This window comes from Glycine soja, chromosome 1 (genome assembly GCF_004193775.1).
Source record: "Glycine soja cultivar W05 chromosome 1, ASM419377v2, whole genome shotgun sequence".
Classification (NCBI taxonomy): Eukaryota; Viridiplantae; Streptophyta; class Magnoliopsida; order Fabales; family Fabaceae; genus Glycine; species Glycine soja.
The window spans coordinates 48,569,419-48,592,923 of NC_041002.1; the positions used below are offsets into that span (position 1 = coordinate 48,569,419).

At 35.0% G+C, this 23,505-nt stretch overlaps 3 protein-coding genes and 1 long non-coding RNA gene across 5 annotated transcripts; 2 read left to right on the top strand and 2 right to left on the bottom strand.

Annotated features, from left to right (window-relative positions):
* The first annotated feature begins 3,193 nt into the window (after positions 1-3,193).
* On the top strand, positions 3,194-23,022 carry LOC114417973 (protein SPEAR3-like). Of its 2 annotated transcripts, XR_003667962.1 has the most exons (6): positions 3,194-3,604; positions 3,718-3,831; positions 4,482-4,549; positions 4,706-4,751; positions 9,939-10,054; positions 10,143-10,293. XR_003667962.1 is itself a non-coding variant. In XM_028383082.1 (5 exons), the coding sequence occupies exons 1-5, from the start codon at positions 3,377-3,379 to the stop codon at positions 22,880-22,882; spliced, it is 573 nt and encodes a 190-aa protein (XP_028238883.1). In that variant the 5' UTR covers positions 3,196-3,376; the 3' UTR covers positions 22,883-23,022. The 2 variants fall into 2 exon arrangements, 1 of the variants encoding a protein (XP_028238883.1); XM_028383082.1 differs by lacking the exons at positions 9,939-10,054; positions 10,143-10,293 and adding an exon at positions 22,766-23,022 and having other exon boundaries at positions 3,196-3,604.
* LOC114406158 lies at positions 5,571-8,546 on the bottom strand. Its single transcript, XM_028368759.1, has 10 exons — positions 8,532-8,546; positions 8,185-8,397; positions 7,828-8,091; positions 7,057-7,749; positions 6,697-6,950; positions 6,432-6,599; positions 6,250-6,354; positions 6,075-6,147; positions 5,894-5,989; positions 5,571-5,807 (listed from the first exon to the last, which is right to left on the bottom strand). Exons 1-10 carry the CDS (start codon positions 8,544-8,546, stop codon positions 5,709-5,711), a joined length of 1,980 nt encoding a protein of 659 aa, XP_028224560.1. The 3' UTR covers positions 5,571-5,708.
* LOC114417965 lies at positions 15,922-21,401 on the top strand. The gene is made up of 6 exons (XM_028383070.1): positions 15,922-16,113; positions 16,534-16,582; positions 17,807-17,877; positions 18,015-18,134; positions 20,879-20,990; positions 21,271-21,401. The coding sequence occupies exons 1-6, from the start codon at positions 15,937-15,939 to the stop codon at positions 21,384-21,386; spliced, it is 645 nt and encodes a 214-aa protein (XP_028238871.1). The 5' UTR covers positions 15,922-15,936; the 3' UTR covers positions 21,387-21,401.
* On the bottom strand, positions 20,332-22,284 carry LOC114417985. Its single transcript, XR_003667963.1, has 3 exons — positions 22,178-22,284; positions 21,881-22,059; positions 20,332-20,538 (listed from the first exon to the last, which is right to left on the bottom strand). It is a non-coding gene; the product is annotated as an uncharacterized LOC114417985 (long non-coding RNA).
* Positions 23,023-23,505: the final 483 nt, after the last annotated feature.

The window sequence follows — 23,505 nt, forward strand, 5'->3', positions numbered from 1 at the left end:
CACGAATCCACCAACCAGGAGCCAAGACAATGTCTAAAACCTACGAAACAACGAACTCACCAACCCAAAGTTAACATTCTATAGGGATAAGGTTAAAGCAACATGAAGGTTTGCCCACGTACCTAAATAGCAATAGTCACGAATGGGAACTCGTCAAGCCTGTGCGAACCCAAACACGAACCTCAATGGCAGCTTGAGTGAGGAGGACAGACAGGTCTTTCGAGCCTGAGCGATGAGGAAGAAAGGGAGAAGGAATGGCAGCTTGAGTGAGAAGGACAGACAGGTCTTTTGAGCCTGAGCGATGAGGAAGAAAGGGAGAAGGGTTTTGGTAACTGATCGCGTGGGGGGAAAATGGATTTTGGGGTTTTAAGTTATGAATAAGACAACATCGGTTTTTTAAACAAAACCGATGTTAACTTTACAATGTTAACATCGGTTTTTTCAATAACCGATGTTAAGATATTAATGTTAACATCGGTTTTTCAATAACCGATGTTAAGATATTAATATTAACATCGGGTTTTGGAAAAACCGATGTAGCATCAACTTGTTAACATTGATTTTTTTAAAATCGATGTTAATTAAGTCAACTTATTTACCAAAATACCACCGCACTTTTATTTACATCGATTTTGCAGAAAATCGATGTTAAATCAATAAATTGTAGTAGTGCCTTTTGTTCAACTAAAGATATTATATTTATTCAAACTTAATTAATTAATAACCCTACAAGACTTATACGAGTTTGTTTTAGCTAACCAAGTCTACTATAGTCTAATAAGACTAAACAAAATTGTCCTCCTTTAAAAAATACTTATACTTTATGACAGAAAAAAAATATCATTCTTGTAACGGTCTATTTGTTGTTTTTTTTTTCAAAAAACGTGACAAAACATTTTATATATTGACGTAATTATAGGAAACCTAAACTGTAGCTGGTAAACTTTGACTAAACAGGAAATAAAAACTTGCGTTTGTTGACCTTGGCTGGCTTTTCAATTGAAAGCCAGAGATAAATTTTCTTTCGTCAAATTGTTTACGCAATTCAATACATAGTATATCTAATAGGGTTTGATCCATGTTAATTAAGGACTTTTGTTGCCAACACTGATTATTTTAGCCACAAAATTTTACAGTGAAAGGATCTCCACTCTCCCTTTTTAATTTCAGATTATATATTATTAACCTTAACGACAAAAAAAAATGTATTATGAAATTTTATTTTAACAAAAAGATTTTTTAAGTTTTCTTTTAACAAAATGCATTATGAAATTTGAGTAATTTACCTGAGATGATAAGTTCAAATATAATTACCAGTTACTATTATACTAAACAAATATTTGAACTAGGTAAAAAAAAATAATATTTGAACGTGATTGTGAAGAGAAATTTCAATATTTGAATGAGGTGAGAGGCCCCAGGTCCCTAAATAGATAGGTATAGTTCAAACCAATTAATTGTCAACATTTTCAAGTCACAATTACTGATTATTTTAAGTGGATGCAGCAATGCACGATATATAAAAGCTAAATTAAATAATTAAGCAGTGCCTTTTAGGTCAGCAATTCCATCAGCCCCCAAGAAGATTAGAAGAAGAGGAAGAATGAAAAGGCAAAGAAAGTAAAGAGTAAAGAAAGGGAAGGGAAGCAGATCCCCAAATAACGTAAAGCAACAAAATCCTATTTTCTCTTTAACTATAACACTTTGTAAATATTTATAAATCTGTCATCCGCTTAAGAAACAAATAACATACTTTTGGTGGGGTTAGTGGGGTTTCTTGTAATTTGCATGTGTTCACATGTCTGGCTAACAAATTGGAGGATATTCTAACTTTCCACCACACAAACAACTCATAAAATATGACCCACAAACCATGCGTGAAACAGTTCAGTTAGATCATTTGGTATCTCTAACAATTAATTATAACCCCATTATTATTATAATCATATATTTGGTATCTCATGTTGTATACTAATCATTTTTTTAGGTATATATTGTTTGAGCTATCTCAATCTCTATGTATGCCTCCCTTCTTATTGATTAAGCAACTTTTACATTTAGATCAAGATAAAATAAATTTGTGGATTCTAATTATTAACTCTACCAGAAATCAATTACTTTTAAAAACTTCAAAATGGAAAAGATTTTCGGGATTTGCAATTCATACATGATTTGGTCTCAAATTAACATTTTAAATAATTCATTACTAAATTTGATTTATTACTTTCCCTTCTTAACAAGTTACTTGTATGGAATTTTACAGCTGGTGCTTTTCAGGTCAGGCCTTTTAGGGTACTATCAGCTGAGACAAATTGACCGAGAACTAGGAAACCACATGCAGAGTGGAACCTACTTAACTCTTTGTTATCTTTTATATATATATATATATATATATATATATATATATATATATATATATATATATATATATATATATATATATATATATTCTTGGTACACAAAGCTATGTAATCTACTTTGATAAGTGTAATCAAAACAATCTTATATAAAAGTACCCTAAAAATACCCATCAAGTAGAGAAGAATCAAAGACAATTAATTAATCACCTACATCCCACTTTAGAAGGCTTATATATGCTGATTGCAGTGAGACTGAGAAGTGCCAACCTCATCATCATCATCATCCTCGGCATATATAGCGTAACACATACTAATCAATATTTTAATAGAAAGAAAGTTTGAGCAAACATCTTAAAGAAAATCAATGCAAATATATATTCAATGAGAGCTCATATAATATGGACAATAAATAAAAAAAATTGCATATTTTATTTGCAGCCAACCTTGTGGCGCGTGGCTATATAGAGTTTTCCAATACAGCTTTTTTAACATTTTATATGAGAGACAATCGCTTTCAGAGATAGTCGATCTCCAAAGTCTGTATGACAAATAGGAAAAAAATTAATAAAAAAAAACAATCATTACTGTCTAAAAAAATTGTTAATAAGTAATCTTAAGACATTAATTAAAGAATTAAAATAAAAAAAATATTTATTATAAAGATTATAATAAAAAAACGTAAAAAAGAATCATGCATGAACAACATTTTTTTTACATATCTCAATAAAAATATTTTTTTAATTTCTTAATCAATGATTAAAATTTTTCCTAAAAAAATAATGAAGTTAAAGGGTAGAGAAAGAGAGATAAATTAGGAGCATAGAATCTAGGCGTGTATATATAACTTAACATTGAAATCTATACAAAATCTGATCCAGCGATGCAATTATTCCTGGGTTTGTTAGAAGCTTAAAAGAGAGCATAGGAGATCTCTGATTTCCTGCAAGAAAATTAAGTGGAAGCAGTTCTTCCGGGATTTGCCAAAAAGCTACCACAATCAAGACAAGAGAAGAGGCATGGATAGTAGTTATTTTGGAGAACCAAACATGGGAAATGAAAGAGTAAGTGGTTCTTCTTCATCATCTTCTTCAAGAAAAGGGAAGAAGAACAATCAAGACAAGTCAAAGCAACCCCAAAGAGGATTAGGTGTTGCTCAGTTGGAGAAAATCAGATTACATGGTCAAATGGCTTGTGGTGGCTATCATCCTCCTCTGCACTCTCCTTACCCATCTAACTTTAACAATGTAAGAGTACCTTTTTCTTTTCTCTCAAAAACTATGATAGCAATATTTTTGGCTTGGATTTTGGAATTCAATATTGGGGGGATTTTGCTAATTAATTCCTGATCAACATGCAGGAAGATCCAAGGGTGCAAACACCCTATTCATCAGTACCATCATCATCATCATCATCTTTTTCTTACTCATCTACATCATACTCACCTTCATATGGCTTCCAACCCAACATTGTGGTATGAGTAGTTTTTGGCTTTTCTTCAACCGATCTCAATTGATTTTACACTTCTACAGGCATGCTATAGCTTTATTTGTACCATATATGTTTAACTTATTCGTTTTCAATTTTTTGTGATGAGTGAACATGTTCCACACATATAGTTTCATAATTGTCAGTAACTATGACTTAAAACAATATATGCAAGTGGGCTGAAATTGTCCCCAAAGCAATTCGATCAAGGTAGTTTATTTTTCTAACCCTTGTTTTTTATAATTAGGAAATGATTTCTTCTTATTATTGAAATTTATGTATGTATATATATATATATATATAGCATAACCCTAGCAATCTTTTTTTTTTGAATCTGGATTAATTATCTCCTATATGTTTGGTTGAATTTGAAAGTGCAAGGGTAGTACTAATTAACCCTAGGAGAAAAGGGAAGGATGGGGTGTTCTGCTAATTGAAAAGTATGTGAGTTAAAAATAAAGCAATTAAAAGAGCCAAAAATGTCATTCAAATCATTTTTGTTGCAAAAACGTACAAGTAATAATTCTTGTGTTTTATAACATGTCCATGTGGGTTTAGTTATATATATATATATTATGGCAAGAGTGAGTTTGGATCGTAGATCTTGAAATTGGACAACACTGTTTGCTTGTGCAGATGTCCCTACCCGAATATGAAAGAACAAGCATTAGATATGGAGATTCACAGCCAACTAATACTGCAAGGTACTTAATTTTTCCAGCCCTATATTAGATTTTTTCTCATTATATATGAGCAAAGAGCAATACATGTTTGTTCTTCTCATTCTGTTCTATAATTCTTTGTTATCAAGAATTTCTAGGCTAATATATATCTTTAATTAATTCTTTGTTGCAAACCAGATGGGAACATTCCACTGCTCAAACTAGACCTTTACTTAACCTATATGTAAGGATTTCTTTTCAACTTGTATAAATCTCATTTAATATTCTACACAAAAAACCTATATTTGCCATCCAATAATCACTACTAGAAAATTTGGATTTTAAGTCGGTTCTTATGCCCATGTCACGACGGTTTTTAACCGTCGTTAATGCCAACGTCGTAAAATGTATGAGCTATTTTACGACGGTTATGAAAACCGTCGTTGTAAGGTTTTAATACTATGACGGTTATGTATAACCGTCTTAGTATGCGTCAAATATTACAACGTTTCTCCTATAACCGTCTTAAAGTGAACAGATAATTTTGGATTATAAAGACGGTTACGATAACCGTCTTAGTAGGTGACAATCAAAATTTACATTTTAAGACGGTTTTGAGGACCGTCTTTGTATTTTATCCCAATTTACGATGGTCTTTGTGACCGTCTTAGATGACATGTCAAGACTGCATACGAAGACGTTTTATTGGAAACGTCTTTGTATGTTAAGCCAATTTACGACGGTTATGAAAACCGTCTTTGTAGGTCTACATTATGTTGTCATTTTACGACGTTTTATAGGAAACGTCTTTGTATGTTAAGCCAATTTACGACGGTTATGAAAACCGTCTTTGTAGGTCTACATTATGTTGTCATTTTACGACGTTTTAGGGAACCGTCTTTGTATGTCTAATTTTTTTTTTTATTTACTTCGTTTTATTGATGCAATTTTTTTTACATTGATCTCTGGTACCTATAAATTATATCAGACCATGCAAATTAAATAATAACATCAAATGAAATCTGAACAATAGCATCAAATGACATAATTGTAGCCAACAATTGTAATCATGCAAATTGAATACCCTTTTTTGAATTAATGATCCTCTAATGTATCCAACATACAAAGTTGTAGCCATAATTGTTCTAATTCTTTGATGAAACCACAGGAAAAATGTACTTGTACATAATACAAATCAAATTTAGCAACTGCTTTTCCTAAAAGATAAAAAGTATGTTGCCCATTTTTGTCGAACTGATGTGATGGCCTCCACGTCTAACGATGAACCATCAGAGAACCACTACAAAATTAACATTAGAAAAAATTATTAGTAACTTAACAAATATTAACCAAAGTTACAATTGTAACTTCATGCATTATGTTTACCTTGTGCCAGTCATCTTTCAAACCGGCAGTCACGATGCACCACATCCAGTGCATGACATAATATCCGCACTCAAACCCTCCACTTTGCACATTAGTCTACATATAACATTTTTAATGGTTACTTAACATTCAACACTTAATGTATGAGAAAAACGGTTCACTACAAACAAGTATTGATTACCTTGGGTTCAACCCACCGAGGTGCACCTTGATTAGACATGCCTTCAAAAGAACTGGTTATTGTCTTCATTGCACTAGTTTAAAAAAAATAGCATATATATGACAACCATTTTTGTTGTATATGTAACAACAATTACCAACTAAAGGATGCCATGATTTGTATATTTGAATAGAACCTGTTAATTGCGCCTTTGATGTTAATATCAGGCTTCTTCCTCAGAGAACAAAACCAAACGACCGTGTTTTCCCTTGGGTGGAGAACAAATAGTTGCCAATGTGCCCTGAATTGGACAATTATAATAACAGAATTGTACAACAACAAAAAAAAAACTTAAATTCAAAGAACAATTGAACTTACTGATTCAAGTAAGCTCCTAAATACAACTGCCTTTGTGATTCCTTGACCCATGTTTCAATGTATTGTTGGCATTGTTGACGTCTTTCCTTAGCATTTTGTATAGATTGAGGCTCCAGCAAACCATATAGTGACTGATCAGCTTTGCTTCTACCGCACTCATTCATAAATCTATTTCGAAGACAAGTCATGATTATTTTAAATGTTTGAATGTAAAAATAATGGTTATCAGGTAATCAAACATAAAGGTTGTAGGAAAATGACTTACATGGTCCACAATTGTAGTATCGCTATGTTTAAACACTTGTCACCTGATATTATTTCTGCTAGATCTGCATGTGTGATGTAAAATTTTGCCCCAATCTCAGGAAGTCCAAATTGGTTCGCCTCCCACGGCACTTCCACTGGATTCTGGTACACATAAAACAATATCTTCATCAACTCTCCCAATGGATCGGATTCACCTGCAAGCTTTGCATCACTACTATGTTCAACTGGCTTCCGCACATTAAGGTCAGAATCCTAAGTCGTACAAGAAAATAAGTATTAAAATTAATCAACAACTTAACAAATATTACAAGTGTGTATTCAAATGACAATTTGGTAGGGGGATTATTATATTACTTACATAAGATAAAGGTTTCACTAGATGTCTGGGCCATCCAATGAATGAGTTCACGGCGTCCCTGACATATTGAATCTCTGAAGTGGGTAACGGGACAATGGCTTCACCATCGTATACAGTGTCAACACACACCCTTACTACATCATCTCCATAAGCAACTGTGTGTATCAAGCCACCTACTCCAAAGACCTTTCCCCCTGCCACCAGCTGTGTACTGTCACCACAAACAATGTAGAAGCCCATACTACATGTATCAAATGTAGACCGCTCGTTACCAACAACATTATTAGCAGCTTCAGCACAACTCTCTTTCGTGCTAACACGTGCAACAAATACGTCAGGGTTAGACGGTCTTGGGGGAGCTGACTGTTGCGTATGAATTTGGGATAATTCACTCTTGATCGCATCCAACTCCATTTTCATCTTGTCCATACGGTCTTTGTTCTCGTCTTCTACCTCTTTCTTCACCTCTTGCTTTATAGTTTGTATGATTTCAACCAATCTTTCGGCGGTGATCGCAGGCGAAGAACTGTGGGACCCACAGGAAGCATGTCCAAAGTAGCTGGTTATGGTCACACCATGTCCACCGGCACGAACACGTCCAGGATGCTCTGGACGACCAATGGCAGTGTTTAGGATGTCTTGACGACCATGTGGGACAAAAGCTCCCTGTGTAGCTTGTTCTTGTAATTCATCCTATGACATTGACAACAAATTAACTTGTGGTTATGGTTACAAATTACAATTTATAATTGTGCCATATATTAAACTTACAATTTTGTCTGCGATTTCTTGAGCTGCTGCAGATGTCATTTGTCCAAATTTGTTTGTCCTAGCCTTTTTCCACTTCTCATGTCTCGCAATAGGGGATGGAGGGTTGACGACCATATCTGCATTTTGACTATTTTCACCTTCATTCAGTCTTGACTTGGTTTTCTCGGCCATTAATTTTTTTTCAAGCACATCGTAGCCTCCACGAGAGAGTACATGGGGAGATTCATTGAATTTTTGAATTTCTTGTGCTTTTTTGCGTATTCCCTGTCATCATTTTCAAATACAACTCAAACATGTTTGACATTAACAACTAAATTACGTAACTAAAATGTTATGTAAAAAGATTGAAATTTAAACCTTCCAAGTAGGGGTCTGTCGAGTCTTTGCAAATTCTTCCCATGTATTTTGATCAATACCATACTTAGCAGATGGATCCTTGTTTTGTTCATCGTCATTCTCAGCATATACATATCTGGTCGTCAGGGAGGACTTAAATTGCCTCCATCTGGTCCCAACGGTGGACATAACCTTCTTCTTCGCAGTTAAACCTTCAGGTATGTCAAATTTGGCCTAAAATAATAAATAGACAAAGTTAAATTTGTTACTGCATAGACCACATTTCCACTGCAATTAAATAATATATGTACCAGTCACTAGAAGGTTGCAAGCTGCTTATAAAAAGTTGACAAAACAGTCTACTATACCTTATTGTTGTACATTACTAAAAACTACATATATGGAAGCATTTTTCCCTAATACAATGCACAGTCTAAAACTACATATATGTATCGAAATTTGCACTTGAATCAATGCTTGTCTTCAGTACGTACCCCCCAAAAAATAAAAATAAAAACTCCATTATTATTCATGAGTGTTTGCTCTTAATGGGGGGATACTAGTACCAGGTGGCACTCAATAATACAATTTTTTATTTTAGTAAATGGACAGCTCATGTTATTTTAGTAAACCTAACCTGCTGTTTCATAACTATTTTGCTTCTCTGCCAAAAATTAGAGAATATTTTTAAAATCCCAAGTAAATGCTCAAGATCTATGGGCACTGTTAAGCACAGTATTTTTGCAATTATAAGAAAAACTGTACTAAATTAATCCTGAATGTCCCCTAATTAGGCACTGATGCCAAAGCAATTGAGCTGGCTAATGTCTGCCCTTGTTTAATTACACCTTGTCGGTCTGTCATGTACCAATAACCAAATTGCAATAGCAATGCTCTTCTTTAAGATGATTGCCAAAATTTTATGTCTCATGAAGCAAGCCACCCTCTCTCCATTTAACATTGCCTTAGGATCAATATCTCAGTGAGTGCATCAATTTTGCAGAGAGATCTTCCATCCCTTAATTAAATTACCTGCTAGTACCAAGAAATGGGAATCAAGAATTCCTTTCAGTAGTATTCATGGATTAGGTACATCTGCCTGCCATAACTCCAAAATAGTGAGGGAAATACATTTGTATTTAATGAAGAAAAAAAAGACATTTATATTTTTTTTATGATATGTAATGGGAATAAGATGTAAATTATTAAGACCTTTGGTAAAAAAAACTATGGCAACGGAATACAATATTTAATCCAAGAATAAGACTTTTTAAAATGTTTATATATATGTTACATGAATTCAGAGTCTTGATGTAAATTCTCAATGAAAAAACAGAATTGAAGGCAGCACAACAATAGATGGATAAATATGTCGTCATTAACAAATTACGTACAATCAAACATATATGTCATTGATTCTTTTTCTGTTTACATTTTTATTCTTCTTTTAAGCAAGATATATATAAGGGCAAGGTGGTAATAACACTCAGAAGTTGCTCAACCTCAACAGCGCCTCATGTTTGAAATGGGGGTGTATATTGGGGCCAATATATGAAAAGACCTGTCCCATATTATTTGTCACAATTAACTTTGGTGTTCAGAAAATACATATTCTTGTGATGCCATAAAAAAACAGTTTAAGGAATGTCGTTTTTCCAGGAACAACAGTTGAAGATGAATCCACACACGTGGAAATTAATTCTAGCATCTTAGTTTCTGTCACCCCCTCCCTCCCCAAATTCAATTTTCATTGTATTTATTTTGTCATCAAACAGTTACAATGCAACCCCAAAGGGAAGCACCTGAAGATATGGTGTGCAAGGACAAGTTCTTAATCCAGAGTACAAAGGTTCCTGCCGAAACAATCAGTGAAGATGTTACTTCCCGCTTGGTATGGATATTTATTAGTCTGTGATTTTGAACTCTGGTAGATTTTGTATTAGTTTATATCTTTTGACTTATTTATTTGCTGATGGCAGTTTGTTAAAGATGGAAGTAAATATATAGAAGAAAATAAGCTGAAGGTGATCCTAATCTGCCCACCCAATTCACCAGATCTCTCTCCTATTAATGGAGATTTCAAGAATGGGCTTGACCATGAAAAAGTTCAGATATATAGTAAAGATGAAATCCAATCCCCAGAGACCATGGTCAGAGGACGCTTCACTAATGTATGGCTCTAAGCTGTTTTCTTTCCTCCACTTTTTCTCTCATAGATATTTCAAATCCCTGAGAAAGATACTTGAAGAATTTCTTAGTTACATATTTTAAGGGTTTTGTTGGTTTTTATTTCTGGATTGTTATTTTCATAATTTAAAAGGTGTATCATTATAGAGTTGCAGACTGTGTTCACCTTTCGTGTTTCCTTGAGAATGCATTCTTTTAAATTATGTAGGGGAGCCAAAAGAAGAAGCAAGGTTGAAAGTGTCAAAAAATAAGGAGTTGAATATGGTCAAGGATTTAGAAGAATTGAAGCCACAAAAAAAGTTAGAGGTTGAAGTGCCAAAAGATCTGGATTTCAACAAAATAAAGAATGCAGAGGAGTTGAAACCAGAGAAAGCAGTAGAGTTGAAAGTGTCAAAACTTCTGGTTTTGAACAAAGTAAAGAATGTAGAGGAGCTGAAACCAGAGAAGGCAGCAGAGTTGAATGTGTCAAAAGTTCTGGATTTGAACCTCGTAAATAATGTAAAGGAACTGAAGCCAGAAACAGAAACAGAGTTAAAAATGTCAAAAGATCTGGAGTTGAAAACAGTAAAGAATGCTGAGGAATTGAAGCCAGAAAAAGAAACAGAGTTAAAAATCTCAAAAGATATGGAGTTGGAAACATTTAAAAATGTTGAGGAACTGAAGCCAGAAAATGAAATAGAGTTAAAAATAACAAAAGATAGGGAGTTAAAAATCTTTTAAATTCATAACAATCCAATTCCTATTCTGACATCTAAATCAATAAGTACAACCTCTCATACTTCTATCTGCATATCAATCCAATTCATGTTTACTCATCCCATTGAGCAGAACAATCTAATTCATAAAACATCTTCATAAATATTTTCAGTTGATAGTATCCAAGGATTTAAATTACAGTTGCAATCACAGTCATGGTTACTGAAATTTCAGGCAAATGTGGCTAATACAAGCAGAAAACCTTCCAGAACTACAAACCACAGTTATGGATCCCAAATTCAAAGCCATTGTAGTTTCATAAATAACATGCAGATTCTGAGACACATGTAGTTACCAGTTTAGCGTACTTACCAAAATGTCATCCCATACAAGAACTTTTAGAGTTTCTGGGACATCCTTCCAAGTTGTATGAATGATAGGGATTTTCTCCCGTGCCACTACCCCCAGGTAACTATGAAATTTTTCTTTATGAGGGCCAGATCCTCTACCAGTAGAAGGGTTGACGTGGACAGTTGGTCGTGGTTGATCTAAGCTTTTGGCAGTCAACCTTCGCATCCTGGTAGTTTGTCTAGTCTTCTTTTTTGTGGTTTCCGTAGGAGAATCTCCTGGTGGAGGCGGGGACCTCGGGGGTGTTGCCATGCCTGCATAGAAATACGAAAATAAATTAAGCCAACTAAATTACCACAACATAAATGCATCAAATAGTAATGAAATACAAATAATAAGAAATTTAAAATGACAATGGATAAGGTAAACAAAATGGTGTTATATACCGCATTCAAGTAGATGTATTTTCCCATAAACCTTCGTCATGATCGATACGATTTGCATATACATCATCCTCCTCATTTTCATCATTTACGGGAGGCATTTCTGTGGAGAAGGTCGGCATGTCGTTAACATCAAGGGTTGAAGCATCAATATTGGGAGATATACCAATTGTTTTCCCCTGAAGAACAACTGACCATCTTGAGTCGTTGGGATCTTCAACATAGAACACCTGTCTAGCTTGTGCTGCCAGGATGAATGGCTCGTCCTTATAACCAATCCTTTGAAGGTCAACCAAAGTAAACCCCATTTTGTCTTGTCGGACACCTGCATTTCCATTAACCCATTGGCACTTGAAAACAGGCACTCTAAATTCACCATAATCAAGCTCCCAAATTTCCTTGATTTGTCCATAATAAGGCATGGACGCTCGAATAGGATGGTTATCCACTGCACTACTAAAGTGGTCTGAATGAGCATCAATGGTGACTCCACTGTTTTGTACAACACTGTGATCATCCTGCGATTTTGTGTAAAATGAATAATTGTTGATATCATACCCCTTCCAAGTAAGGACATTCAGATTAGGCCCAACAGCTAACATTGTTAATGTCTTAGAAGCAGTGTTAATTCCAAAAATTGTTTTTCTAAACCAATTAATGAAACTCCTATTGTGCTCCTGCAACACGCGCATCATATTCATGTTTGGGTGACAAGCTGCAACATATTCCTTGTGAGCATCTAAGTACGGTATAACTTCAGCAGTGTTGTTTAGTACATATAAATGCGCTTGAGAGACCTGTTCCCGATCCATGGTTACAACATTGAATCCTCGTGTACCCCTGCCTTGTCGGGTGGACTCGTGACGGCTTTCAGGAAGACCGACAGGTGAACCATTTTCAATGTACTCAGAACAAAACTCAATGGCTTCTTCAGCCACATACCTTTCAACAATGCTTGCTTCGGGGCGATATCGATTTTTCGTATAACCTTTCAATACCTTCATGTACCGCTCAACCGGATACATCCAACGCAGATAAACGGGCCCGCACAATCGTATTTCTCGAACTAGATGAACAACCAAGTGAACCATTATGTCAAAAAATGCAGGTGGAAAATACATCTCCAATTGACAAATGATAATGGAAGCCTCATTTTCCAAATCATCCAACTGTTTTGGGTCGATTACTTTGCTGCAGATGGCATTGAAGAAAAAACACAATCTAGTTATTGCAACTCTTACTTTGTCAGGCAATATACCCCGGATGGCTATAGGCAATAATTGTTGCATTAAAACGTGACAATCATGAGACTTCAAGCCAACCAATTTCATATCACTCACAGATACAAGGCTCTTTATATTTGAAGAGTATCCTTGTGGGACTTTGACATTTTTCAGACAATGACAAAAGCTTTTTTTCTCAGTCTTTGACATTGTATGAGATGCAGGCGGCAAATAAGTTCGAACACCTTTTGAAACTGGGTGCAACTGTTGTCGTATGCCCATCTCTACTAAATCTTGACGGCATTTCAAACCATCTTTTGTCTTGCCTTTAATGTTTAGCAGTGTCCCAACTAGACTATCACATACATTTTTCTCAACATGCATAACATCTAAGCAATGTCTCACATCTAAATGACACCAGTAAGGCAGATCAAAAAATATAGACTTTTTCTTCCAAAGCTGGTTGTGGGACCCATCCTTTTTTTGTGTCTTCCCATATATAGTGACGATGTTCTTCACCCGATCAAAAACTTCATGACCTGACAAAGGAATCGGTGCACTGTCAAACTCAGATGTGCCATTAAATGCCTTCTTCATTCGCCTGTATGGGTGAAAAGCTTTTAAAAATCTTCGATGTCTTGTATACACTGTCTTCTTCCCATGCTTTAATTGGAGGTAAGTTGTGTCTTTCTCACATATAGGACATGCGTGGTGGCCTTTGACGCTATATCCACTCAAATTCCCATATGCCGGAAAGTCGTTAATGGTGCAAAAAATCATTACACGCAACCTGAATGTCTCCTGAGCATTCCTGTCATACACATCAACCCCTTCTACCCACAATTTCCTGAGGTCTTCAATCAACGGAGCAAGATACACATCAATGTCATTTCCTGGCTGTCTGGGACCGGCTATCATCATACACATCATTATGTACTTCCGTTTGATGCACAACCAAGGAGGAAGGTTGTAAATCATCAGCAAAACAGGCCAGGAACTGTGGTTGCAGCTCAAGTTCCCAAAAGGATTCATTCCATCGGAGGCGAGACCAACCCTTAGGTTTCTGGGATCTTGTCCAAATTCCGGATACAACTCATCAATTGACTTCCATTGAGGAGAATCAGCAGGATGACGGAGCAATCCATCTTTAATCCTCCCATCAGCATGCCATGTTAGGTTTTTTGCGTCTTGTGCATTAGCAAACAATCGCTTAAACCTTGGTATTACTGGAAGATACCAACACACTTTTGATGGACAATCTTTGTATGTGCTTCCATCAACACTGCTTTCATCAGACTTCACTTTGTAACGTGACGCTCCACATGTAGGGCAGCTGCGCATTTCAGCAAATTGATGTCTATACAAAATACAATCATTAGGGCATGCATGTATTTTGTGGTATTCCATACCCACAGGGCATAATATCTTCTTTGCCTCGTAATGGTTCTTGGGTAATGTGTTATCTACAGGAAGCATATTCTTCAATAACAAAAGTAATTCGTTGAAACTTTTGTCACTCCACCCAAATCTTGCTTTCAAATTCACCAAACCTAAGACCGCTGATAACCGTGTGTACTTTGTGCATCCCATATACAATGGAGTCGTAGAATCAGTATCTAAGCTTTCATAGTAAGGTGAATGTGCTTGCCTAAAACCCTCTTGTCCAAGATCACGTAGCATGTCTTCTATACGATCACCAACTTCTTCGTCAACTGGAGCAGTCGAAGGGCTTGATGACATTTGTGGTAATTCACCATGCCAAATCCATTTCGTATAATTTGGACTGATACCATCACATATAAGATGTGTTCTAATGTCATCCAAAGATTGTCGTCGTCCATTCAAACAATTAACACATGGACATAAGTATAGTCCACCAATGGGTGCTGCATTATGTTTGGCAAATTGCAAGAAATCTTCAACTCCATTATCATACTCGTCACTTATGCGTGGTCTTGTCATCCAACTTCGATCCATTTTGGTGTACTGCCATAGCCCGCACATTAACCGATATGCATGTCAACCTCTCTTTTTCATAAAAAGGTATGACCCTACCCCATTCGGAAAGACAATTTTTTACTTCATTCAAACAAACAAGTTAAGACGGTTATGTTAATTTTGACAAAATTTCGGCAGCATTTCGCTTTGGTCTCCAAGTACACAACATGAAAGGGGTGACATCAATTCACGCCTATCATGTATGCACCCAGAGAACAAAGCAAGATGCATTGCTCGAAATTTAGTCAAAAATAACACAACATACTTAACTTATAAGTCAAAATGAAGTAAAAACAATTTGTCTTCCCAAACTGTCCAAACGGACAATTCAAGTTTGAATACAACAATTAATCCAAACTATCCGTATTAATCGTTGTATTCAATCTCAAACGGGGAACTATGGCTCACTCAATGAAATACAATGTACTACAAAAGAATAGTAACATGTTAACCATTGCCTATAATACTTAAGCACATAAGTGTGAGAATCACATACATACCTCGAACGATGATAGTAAGGAAATCTTGGTTGTCGGGGATGCAACTTTCAATGAGATGACAGTATGCTAAATGGAAGTGTATCAACTATATTGCTATCCTTAACAGTCGCCACACGCCTTAACAGTAACACCTGCATCATAGCAAAGCTTGTAAGACCACAATAAGAGTAGTGTTGTAGCAGTGGAGAACAGCCAACCCCCTTTTATCTTTTCCATGTTCACGCCCTAATTCTCTCTCTCAAACACACTTATATATATGTATATGGTCCCTCTTATCTTTTCCAAACCAAACATAGCAGCCTCATGTCCTAATTATAGAAAGCCACTAAGCAATTTCTTATTTCATCATATTATATAATTAGTTAATAGGGAGGGGGAATGAATCCATGCAGAGTCAAAGGAACCAATTCAAGACAAATAATATCATTAGCAATTTATAACTGTTGGGGAAAGACGAAACATTGTGCAGACAATTCCAAAAATAAAATAAAATGGAATGCTACAAAAAAAAATATTACTAATAAATTGGTTCCTCTGGATAACAGGAAGCGCAAGGTACTTTTTCCCTCTTGCTATGATGGCAGTCTTACACATATATGCAAAAAATGAGTGAATTGTTATAATGTGGCTTGTATTTATTTATGTTACGGGTTTTGCCTGATATGCAACTTGTCCCAAAAAGTCACTTGGGCAACCCAACAAGGAATTAAGAATTTCAAGTAGCTCTATGGTGGAAATAAGCAACTACTAGTTGTAATCTTCATTGATCGTACAGTGAATTTGAGTATACTGGGGGCAGGGTTTGAGCTTTGAGTGCACTATAGTGCATTATGCTTAAAAAGTAACTTCTGAAGTGGGAAGCTAAAACAATTCATGAATGTGTATTTTGTAAACTGAGTTAGACAGCGTTTGATTTTCTGCTATTGGATATCTAGTCTTTTTTTATACTATATCTCATGCATTTTGTGGTTATAGGGAGAACCTGTGAAGGTTTTTGCCAATGATAATAAAAAGATTGCTTGTGGTGAGTATCTATATCTTAATATTTCTGAAGTTTATTTGTTTCTTCCTTCTGTGTAACTTGAATGATTTACAGTAAATAATTGCAAGTCTGTGGTGAGTTTTACTGTGAATTGTTGTGCATTGGGGTAATTTACTATAGTCTTTTTGTGATTAAGCTCCTATCATTTGTCATGTGTTGTAGAAAATGGGAAAAAATATATAAAAGGGAATGATGGCTGTTGTGACTTGTGAGAGAGAAATTGTTATTTTACCCGACCAAAGTATTTTTTTTATCTGTGGGAATCGAAGATAGTGTCGGGGGGTTTACAACTACTCACACACCTTGCTCAACCAACTGAGTTAGACTCCACCACAGCATTTATAAAAGAGTAAGGGTATGTTTTAGAGTTAGGAGGGAAGGGAAAGGGATCAAGAGAGAAGGAAGGGTCAGTTAAAGGAAATGAAGGGTAAACCTTTATCCTGTTTTGAGTGTTAACTATGACAAGTAAGAGGAAATGGAGAGTTAGTTAAATTTAAATGATTGTATCATTCTTCTAAAAAAACTAACAAAATCAATCCAATATATGCCCATGCATTTTTTTTTATCCTCAAAAATATTATATGTTAGATAAAATTCAGTACAAGTCGTACTGTGATTTTTACAATCACCAATGAAGTCTCCCATGCATGACTTGGGATAAGTCGTAAAAGCATGTAAGATAGGGTTTATAAAAAGTCTCTGTTCCCTTTCCCTCCTTTTAGAAGACTCCCAATCAAGGGGAAGGCTAACCAGAAGTTTTACCTTCCCTTTCCCTCCCAAATCCCTCATCCAAACATGCCCCTGGTGTTCTGACATCTTCAATATGAAGTTTACTTCTCTAATTCACAATTTATACAACATCAGATGTTCTTGGAAAGGGGTATTGTGCCATTATAGTTGTTGGGCAATTTTAAATGGAGTGTGTCTTATTAATTTATATATATTTGAGACAAATATTTATAAAAAGGACGGATGTAATTTCAAATTTTATGCATTCATTGGGCTGAAGTTATAAAAAGTAAATTTAATAATAAAGATGTCTATTTGAACAAAAGATATTAGAAACAAGGAGGATAAGATTTCATCCCAAGAGATAAGTTAAAATCATTTTAATCTGAACTGACTTATATGCTTTGGATGTATCATACATGTCTTGATTTCAACAGTGATACAAGTTTTCTTTTCTATTGAGTTATTTGTTCTCAGATCCTGAAATGCAGAACCACATAGAGAAGGCTTTTTACAGTGGACATGCTTCGTATAGAGTTTCTCATTCGGTAATTTAATGAAAGTAGTTTTCTTAATTGTTATGAATTTCTTTCGAATGTTAGTGTCAAAATATTATTTGACCCATCAGTCTTCTTTATGAAGAACTCCTAACTATTTTATAAATATTTTTGGCTTGATATTACAGACTAGATATCTTGATATATGGGAGCCAGCCACATTGGCCATTACGAGGGAAGGTTACAGTATCAAATGCAGTGGACAAAGTGGAGTTGTAATCACAGAAAAATTTTCACCGTCCACCACTGTAAGATGTTTTATTCTTTGTTATTCTGTATGGATATTTGGCTAATTTATCATTGATTCTAGGAAATGAAGTAAAATTCTTTAATGAAATGTCCCTTTCCTCTTTTAAAACACAATTTTCTCTATTATTTCCTCTCATGCCAAGACTCTATATATAGGCAAATCTTCGGAGAAACTTTCTGGCAGTGTGGCCTGATGTTTCAGAATAATAATCATAATGTTGTGAAAGCAACAGCGTGTTTAATCTCATGGCAATTGGGTTTGTCTGAGGATATATATTAGCTATCTAGAAGAATGTTGTCAGAATATAATTACAGACTGTCTGAAATTGTAAGAAGCATTATATTGTAAAATATGTGATTGTCTGTTCAACTTTCTGGGTTGTGTTGGATGAACTGAGTTATCTCTCACCTGATAGGTTTGATGGAAACCAAAAAGAGCTAATGAATTTGACAATCAGACCATTTCTGTACACTGTTTATTTCTCTATAATAGAGCTTCTATTAAATATTTAATTAAAGTTCTAAGAAGTATGATATTTCCGAATTTGTGATTGTCTGTTGAACTTTGACCTTTGTTTGGAGTTATCTCTCCAGATAGATATCAGTAAAGCCAAAGAGTTCATGAAGTTGACATTAGATAATTTTTGACCTTTTTTATTTCTTGATGATAGAAGTAGTTAATTTTTTATTTCTCAAAGGAACAATAGTTACTCAACTGCAGGGATGCATGAGGAAAAGAGGATTAAAGATGTATCTATCACTTAGAGATAACTTGTTATAGAGTTATATAATTTTAGTTAGATTAATCCATATCATAAGATTGCTTAGGCAAGTAGAGGTGTGAACACAAAAAGTTCAGAAACAACATTAAATACAACAGAGACAGCCAACAACCAGCAATGTGAAAGGGACCACTCACACTTTCAACGACTTCACTTCCAATCTTTTCCATCTACTACAAACGGATACCTCAAGGATTTAAAATGACCTCGACTTGTTAAACTTCATTATAAGGAAGGGAAATAAAATATACAGGGTATGATGAAAAGAGCTTGAATTGAATAGAGAAAACATCTAAGTTTTTATACAAGTCTTTGTTAGCCAAAATAATATAGGATTAGAGGCAAATTCTTCACACACTATAGAGCGTTTTTAAACACCTTTATAAGCGGATCCACACTGAACAAATTATCCTAAGAGATGTTAAAGGAGTTTGTCCTTATATTGAACCTTGTGATTCCAAAACTCAGAAGAGCAATCTGGGGATTGCTCTTGTTGGAGTTGGTTGTGAACAAAACAAGGTTGATGTTAGGGTGGACAATAAGCTTCGAAAGACTAGTGAAATAGTACTTGGGTTGAGTGGAGCCTACATAGACTAAGAATACGGGTGAAAAGCCTGTAGAGGCTTACACAATAATGGTGACGGCCTATACAGGTAAGCACTCATACTAGTGGAAAGCTAGCAGAGGTTAGAAAACAATAGTGAAGGCCATGTAGAGGCTAGAAGAATATTGAGTAGTGAAACCTACAGAGGTTTAAAATACTGGTGGTGCCTGTAAAGGCTGAAGAAGAATCCTGGAAAGGTTGAGGATGTTTGAGGAGATACAGTACATTGTATTTGGTGTCTATGTTAATGAAAATCATACAGTTATAGGAACTAGAGATGCCTCCAAGATTTATGGATGAACTAATATAAATTTGTGTGTGTTGTCTTGGTTTTCTTTATGATTCTCATGCATGTGTTTACTGCATCTTCATCATATCTTTTGATGTCTTTATATTTAAACTGAGTTAACATTTTTACATTTAAACAATATTTTTGAAAGAAATTTTATTTTATTTTATTTCAGAAGCAACATCAGTGTGGTCATTTTTACATAATGTTATGCAAGTCAATGGTCATTCACTTCCAGGAAACTACAGATAATTTGTCTGATTCCACTTTTAAGTAAGGCACTAATACAGTGTGGTATCTACACAAAATGAATACAAACAAAGAAATAGTAGGGCAAACTTACACACCTTTTTTCACATGCGAACTAATATACATTGCATCTATATTCTCAACTCTGACTATACTAAATAAACCACATAATTCTCTGTGCATTCTAAATTACCCAAGTCAAAATATATTAGGAAAGTCAAAATTTGTTGGAATCTTACAAAGGGATAAAAAGGAAACAATTTTGTATGTGTTTAAGTGTCCAGATGGGGATGACATGAACTAATTTACTGAACAAACAATAAGCAAACAATGTGCATTCACTTCAACAACCAAATCCATTACAGCAAGAAAGAGTGAGAAACATAAAAGCATGTATACATACCAGCTTGCCACTTTCAGAGAACCATTTACTGAACAAACAATGTGCATTCACTTCAACAAGCTGGGCCTGTGGGTATCTGAATAGGGCAAAAGCAGGCAAGTTAATTATTGTTCTGTTTACCTGTTTTCATTGGGAAATATTGGTAGACTATTTAAAAAGTATTGACAATAGATTAATGCGCCTCTAATTGAATCGAATTGATACTGACACAATTTTGTTACATAGCTATCATTGCTGCTAACCATTTTCAATCTTTAGATTACACTTAGACATTAAATGATATAGGAAAACTAAGTATTCTAATTCCAAATATTACCGAATGATCCACTATTGTGTTAGCCTGATGGATACTCCTACTTTTTCTCTTTCTCTCTCAAATATTTATGGCTTTGCTGTACATTTACTTTCATTGGCAGAATTTCTTAGAGACCGGGTTAATTGTTGGTGGATGGGATAAATATGAAGGTGGACAAATTTATGGAGTTCCTCTGGGTGGAACAATAGTACAACAACCTTTTGCTATCGGAGGTATTTCACTGTTAAAAATGTGTTGAAGTACAATTTTATTATTATTATTTCTGTATTCATGTTCAGCTAAACATGTGAGTATCCCTATATACATATATTTTCTGTATCAATTGCCCATGTTATTCCCTTGATATCAATTACTTGTTGCAAATGTGGGCATGGGTTTTCTATTGTGTTCATTGTTATTTCTAAATTTATAATTGCTAGCCTGTTAGCATTTTCCTTGGGATGCATGGCTTTTGTTTGCAAAGCTATGTTTTACTTGATTTTTCTTTTGCAGGATCTGGCTCCAGTTACTTGTATGGTTTCTTTGACCAAGCCTGGAAAGAGGGAATGACCAAGGATGAAGCTGAGGTATGTGCTTGGATTCTTACTGCTTTGCTTTTATTAAGTTGAAAAAAAAATCACTTAAAAGTTTTTTTTAAATGCAAAAACATCTTCAGTGCCAATGAAGTTGTCGTGGATGTTAGTTTTGGGAACCTAATCTGATTTTCTCGTTGTTGCAACAAAGATATGAACACCAACTAATAGCCTAATAATTTAGAAGCTACTAGAAATTCTTAGGATGATATTTTTTGGGTGAAATTTTTGCTTGAATCTTTGTTGCTGGTAGATAATGAACCATTGCCATAGCACATGGTCTTTATTCACTTTTAAAATTGCAAAATTATTAAATTAATCACACAAACATATGCTTCAATTTTCAAACAACAATTATATGTACAATGAAGAAACCCCAAACAAAGAATGTACAGGATAGCATGTACCTTGTTAGTACTACACCCGTTCCCAGAAAAGAAACAAAAAATGGTCCAGCATTACATAAACCATACAGTCCACACGATTAAATATTAAATAAAAAATCATGAAAGGGAAAGAAGAGAAAATACCAGCAAGGCGCAATCCAATGGTCTAGCATACAACAAGTAATCACCGGTTAACACAACTAGAGTTCCAATGCAGTAGAATAATGAGCATATATTGGTCTTCTGGGCACGCCCAAGCCTTGTCTTTTTGGCCTTGATAACCTGCATTCTAACCAACACAATCAAACATGAAGCTACCCAAACTGAACCACAGGAAAAACAAATCGAAAACCAAGAGCAGAGCATTTTCACACAACACCACTAAAAATGCACAAAATTAAAACAAAATTATGACACCTAAACATGAACACCTCCTCTGACCTGAAATTAGCCCACCATGTATAAAACCTATTATGGGGAGACGATGCGGGGGACCTTCGATGGCACTCAAACAACAGGCATGGGACACGGCAGCACGAAAGCTAGATAACAGTGGGGATGAGGGAGCTAGGTTGGGACGAAAGAAAATGAGGGAGGTAGCTAGGTTCGCATGAAAGTCACGGGAGCGCGAAAATGCTAGGGCTTCTTGGTAGTAGTCAATACGCGACTAAGAAAACAAAGACGGTCTTTAGGACATAACCGTCTTTGTACCCTAGTAAAAAATTACCATTCTGCCATCTCGTAAACTCTTCAAAGGCGGTTTTCGCAAACGTGGTCGTAACATTTGAGTTTATTACAAAAATGCCACCGTGAGCCTTTCTAAGACGGTCGTAAGGAACCGCCTTAGATTCTGTGACGTAAAAAAATAAAATTATTCTGTTAATTACAAAAATGCCACCGCGTGGCATTCTAAGGCGGTTCTGTAGAACCGTCTTAGATTCAGTGTCGTAGAAAATTAATTTTCTAGTAGTGAATTAATCCATCTACAAATTGAAAATCACCTATATGTTGGTTTCTGTAATTATATAGGACTCACAACACATAGATACCAAGAAGCATAGAAGTGGTTCCAGGGGCGAAAGCAGTCAGAACTCTGAATCAAGTGACACCCAAGAACCAGATTTGGAGTTAAGACTATCTCTTTGATCTGCCACTAGTAAGAGTGGCAATTCTAGTAATTGTAATGCTTTTATTTACAATTATGAATTGAAAAAACACATGAACAAGCCAATGTGTTTGTTTTAAAGTTTCATCCGGAGATATCATATATATACTCTTGTGTCATGGAATATATATATATATATATATATATATATATATATATATATATATATATATATATATATAGAGAGAGAGAGAGAGAGAGAGAGAGAGAGAGAGAGAGAGAGAGAGAGAGAGAGAGAGAGAGAGAGAGAGAGAGAGAGAGAGAGAGAGAGAGAGAGAGAGAGAGAGAGAGAGATTAACTACTCTTTGCATAAAAGCAATGCAAACTTCTCTTTTAACGTATATTATCAAAGAAACTAAAGAGAAGTAATTGTTATGATCTCTTGCTCTTAATTATTTAATTAGGTTAATTTCAATTAGTTACTATGCAGAATATCTTTCATGATTTCCAGAATCTATCTTCGTTAATATGCTAAGCTACAAGGTTCCATATATGTGCATGAAAACTGGGAAGGGATTGATCATACGGAACTGAGCGAATATATATATATATATATATATACACACACATACACTACATTTTCTTTTCTTCAGCCAATATTAAA

What these genes read in the sequence shown, in the direction of transcription:
- LOC114417973 (XM_028383082.1), top strand. Translation starts at nt 3,377, where the DNA reads ATGGATAGTAGTTATTTTGGAGAACCAAACATGGGAAATGAAAGAGTA. An exon ending in GCTTCCAACCCAACATTGTG is followed by an intron (nt 3,832 to 4,481) that starts GTATGAGTAGTT and finishes TTGCTTGTGCAG; the next exon opens with ATGTCCCTACCCGAATATGA. An exon ending in GACCTTTACTTAACCTATAT is followed by an intron (nt 4,752 to 22,765) that starts GTAAGGATTTCT and finishes GTAATTATATAG; the next exon opens with GACTCACAACACATAGATAC.
- LOC114406158 (XM_028368759.1), bottom strand. An exon ending in TAGTGAAACCTTTATCTTAT is followed by an intron (nt 6,951 to 7,056) that starts GTAAGTAATATA and finishes TGTACGACTTAG; the next exon opens with GATTCTGACCTTAATGTGCG. An exon ending in TTAGGAGCTTACTTGAATCA is followed by an intron (nt 6,355 to 6,431) that starts GTAAGTTCAATT and finishes TGTCCAATTCAG; the next exon opens with GGCACATTGGCAACTATTTG.
- LOC114417965 (XM_028383070.1), top strand. Translation starts at nt 15,937, where the DNA reads ATGAATCCATGCAGAGTCAAAGGAACCAATTCAAGACAAATAATATCA. An exon ending in TAATAAAAAGATTGCTTGTG is followed by an intron (nt 16,583 to 17,806) that starts GTGAGTATCTAT and finishes ATTTGTTCTCAG; the next exon opens with ATCCTGAAATGCAGAACCAC. An exon ending in CGTATAGAGTTTCTCATTCG is followed by an intron (nt 17,878 to 18,014) that starts GTAATTTAATGA and finishes TTGATATTACAG; the next exon opens with ACTAGATATCTTGATATATG.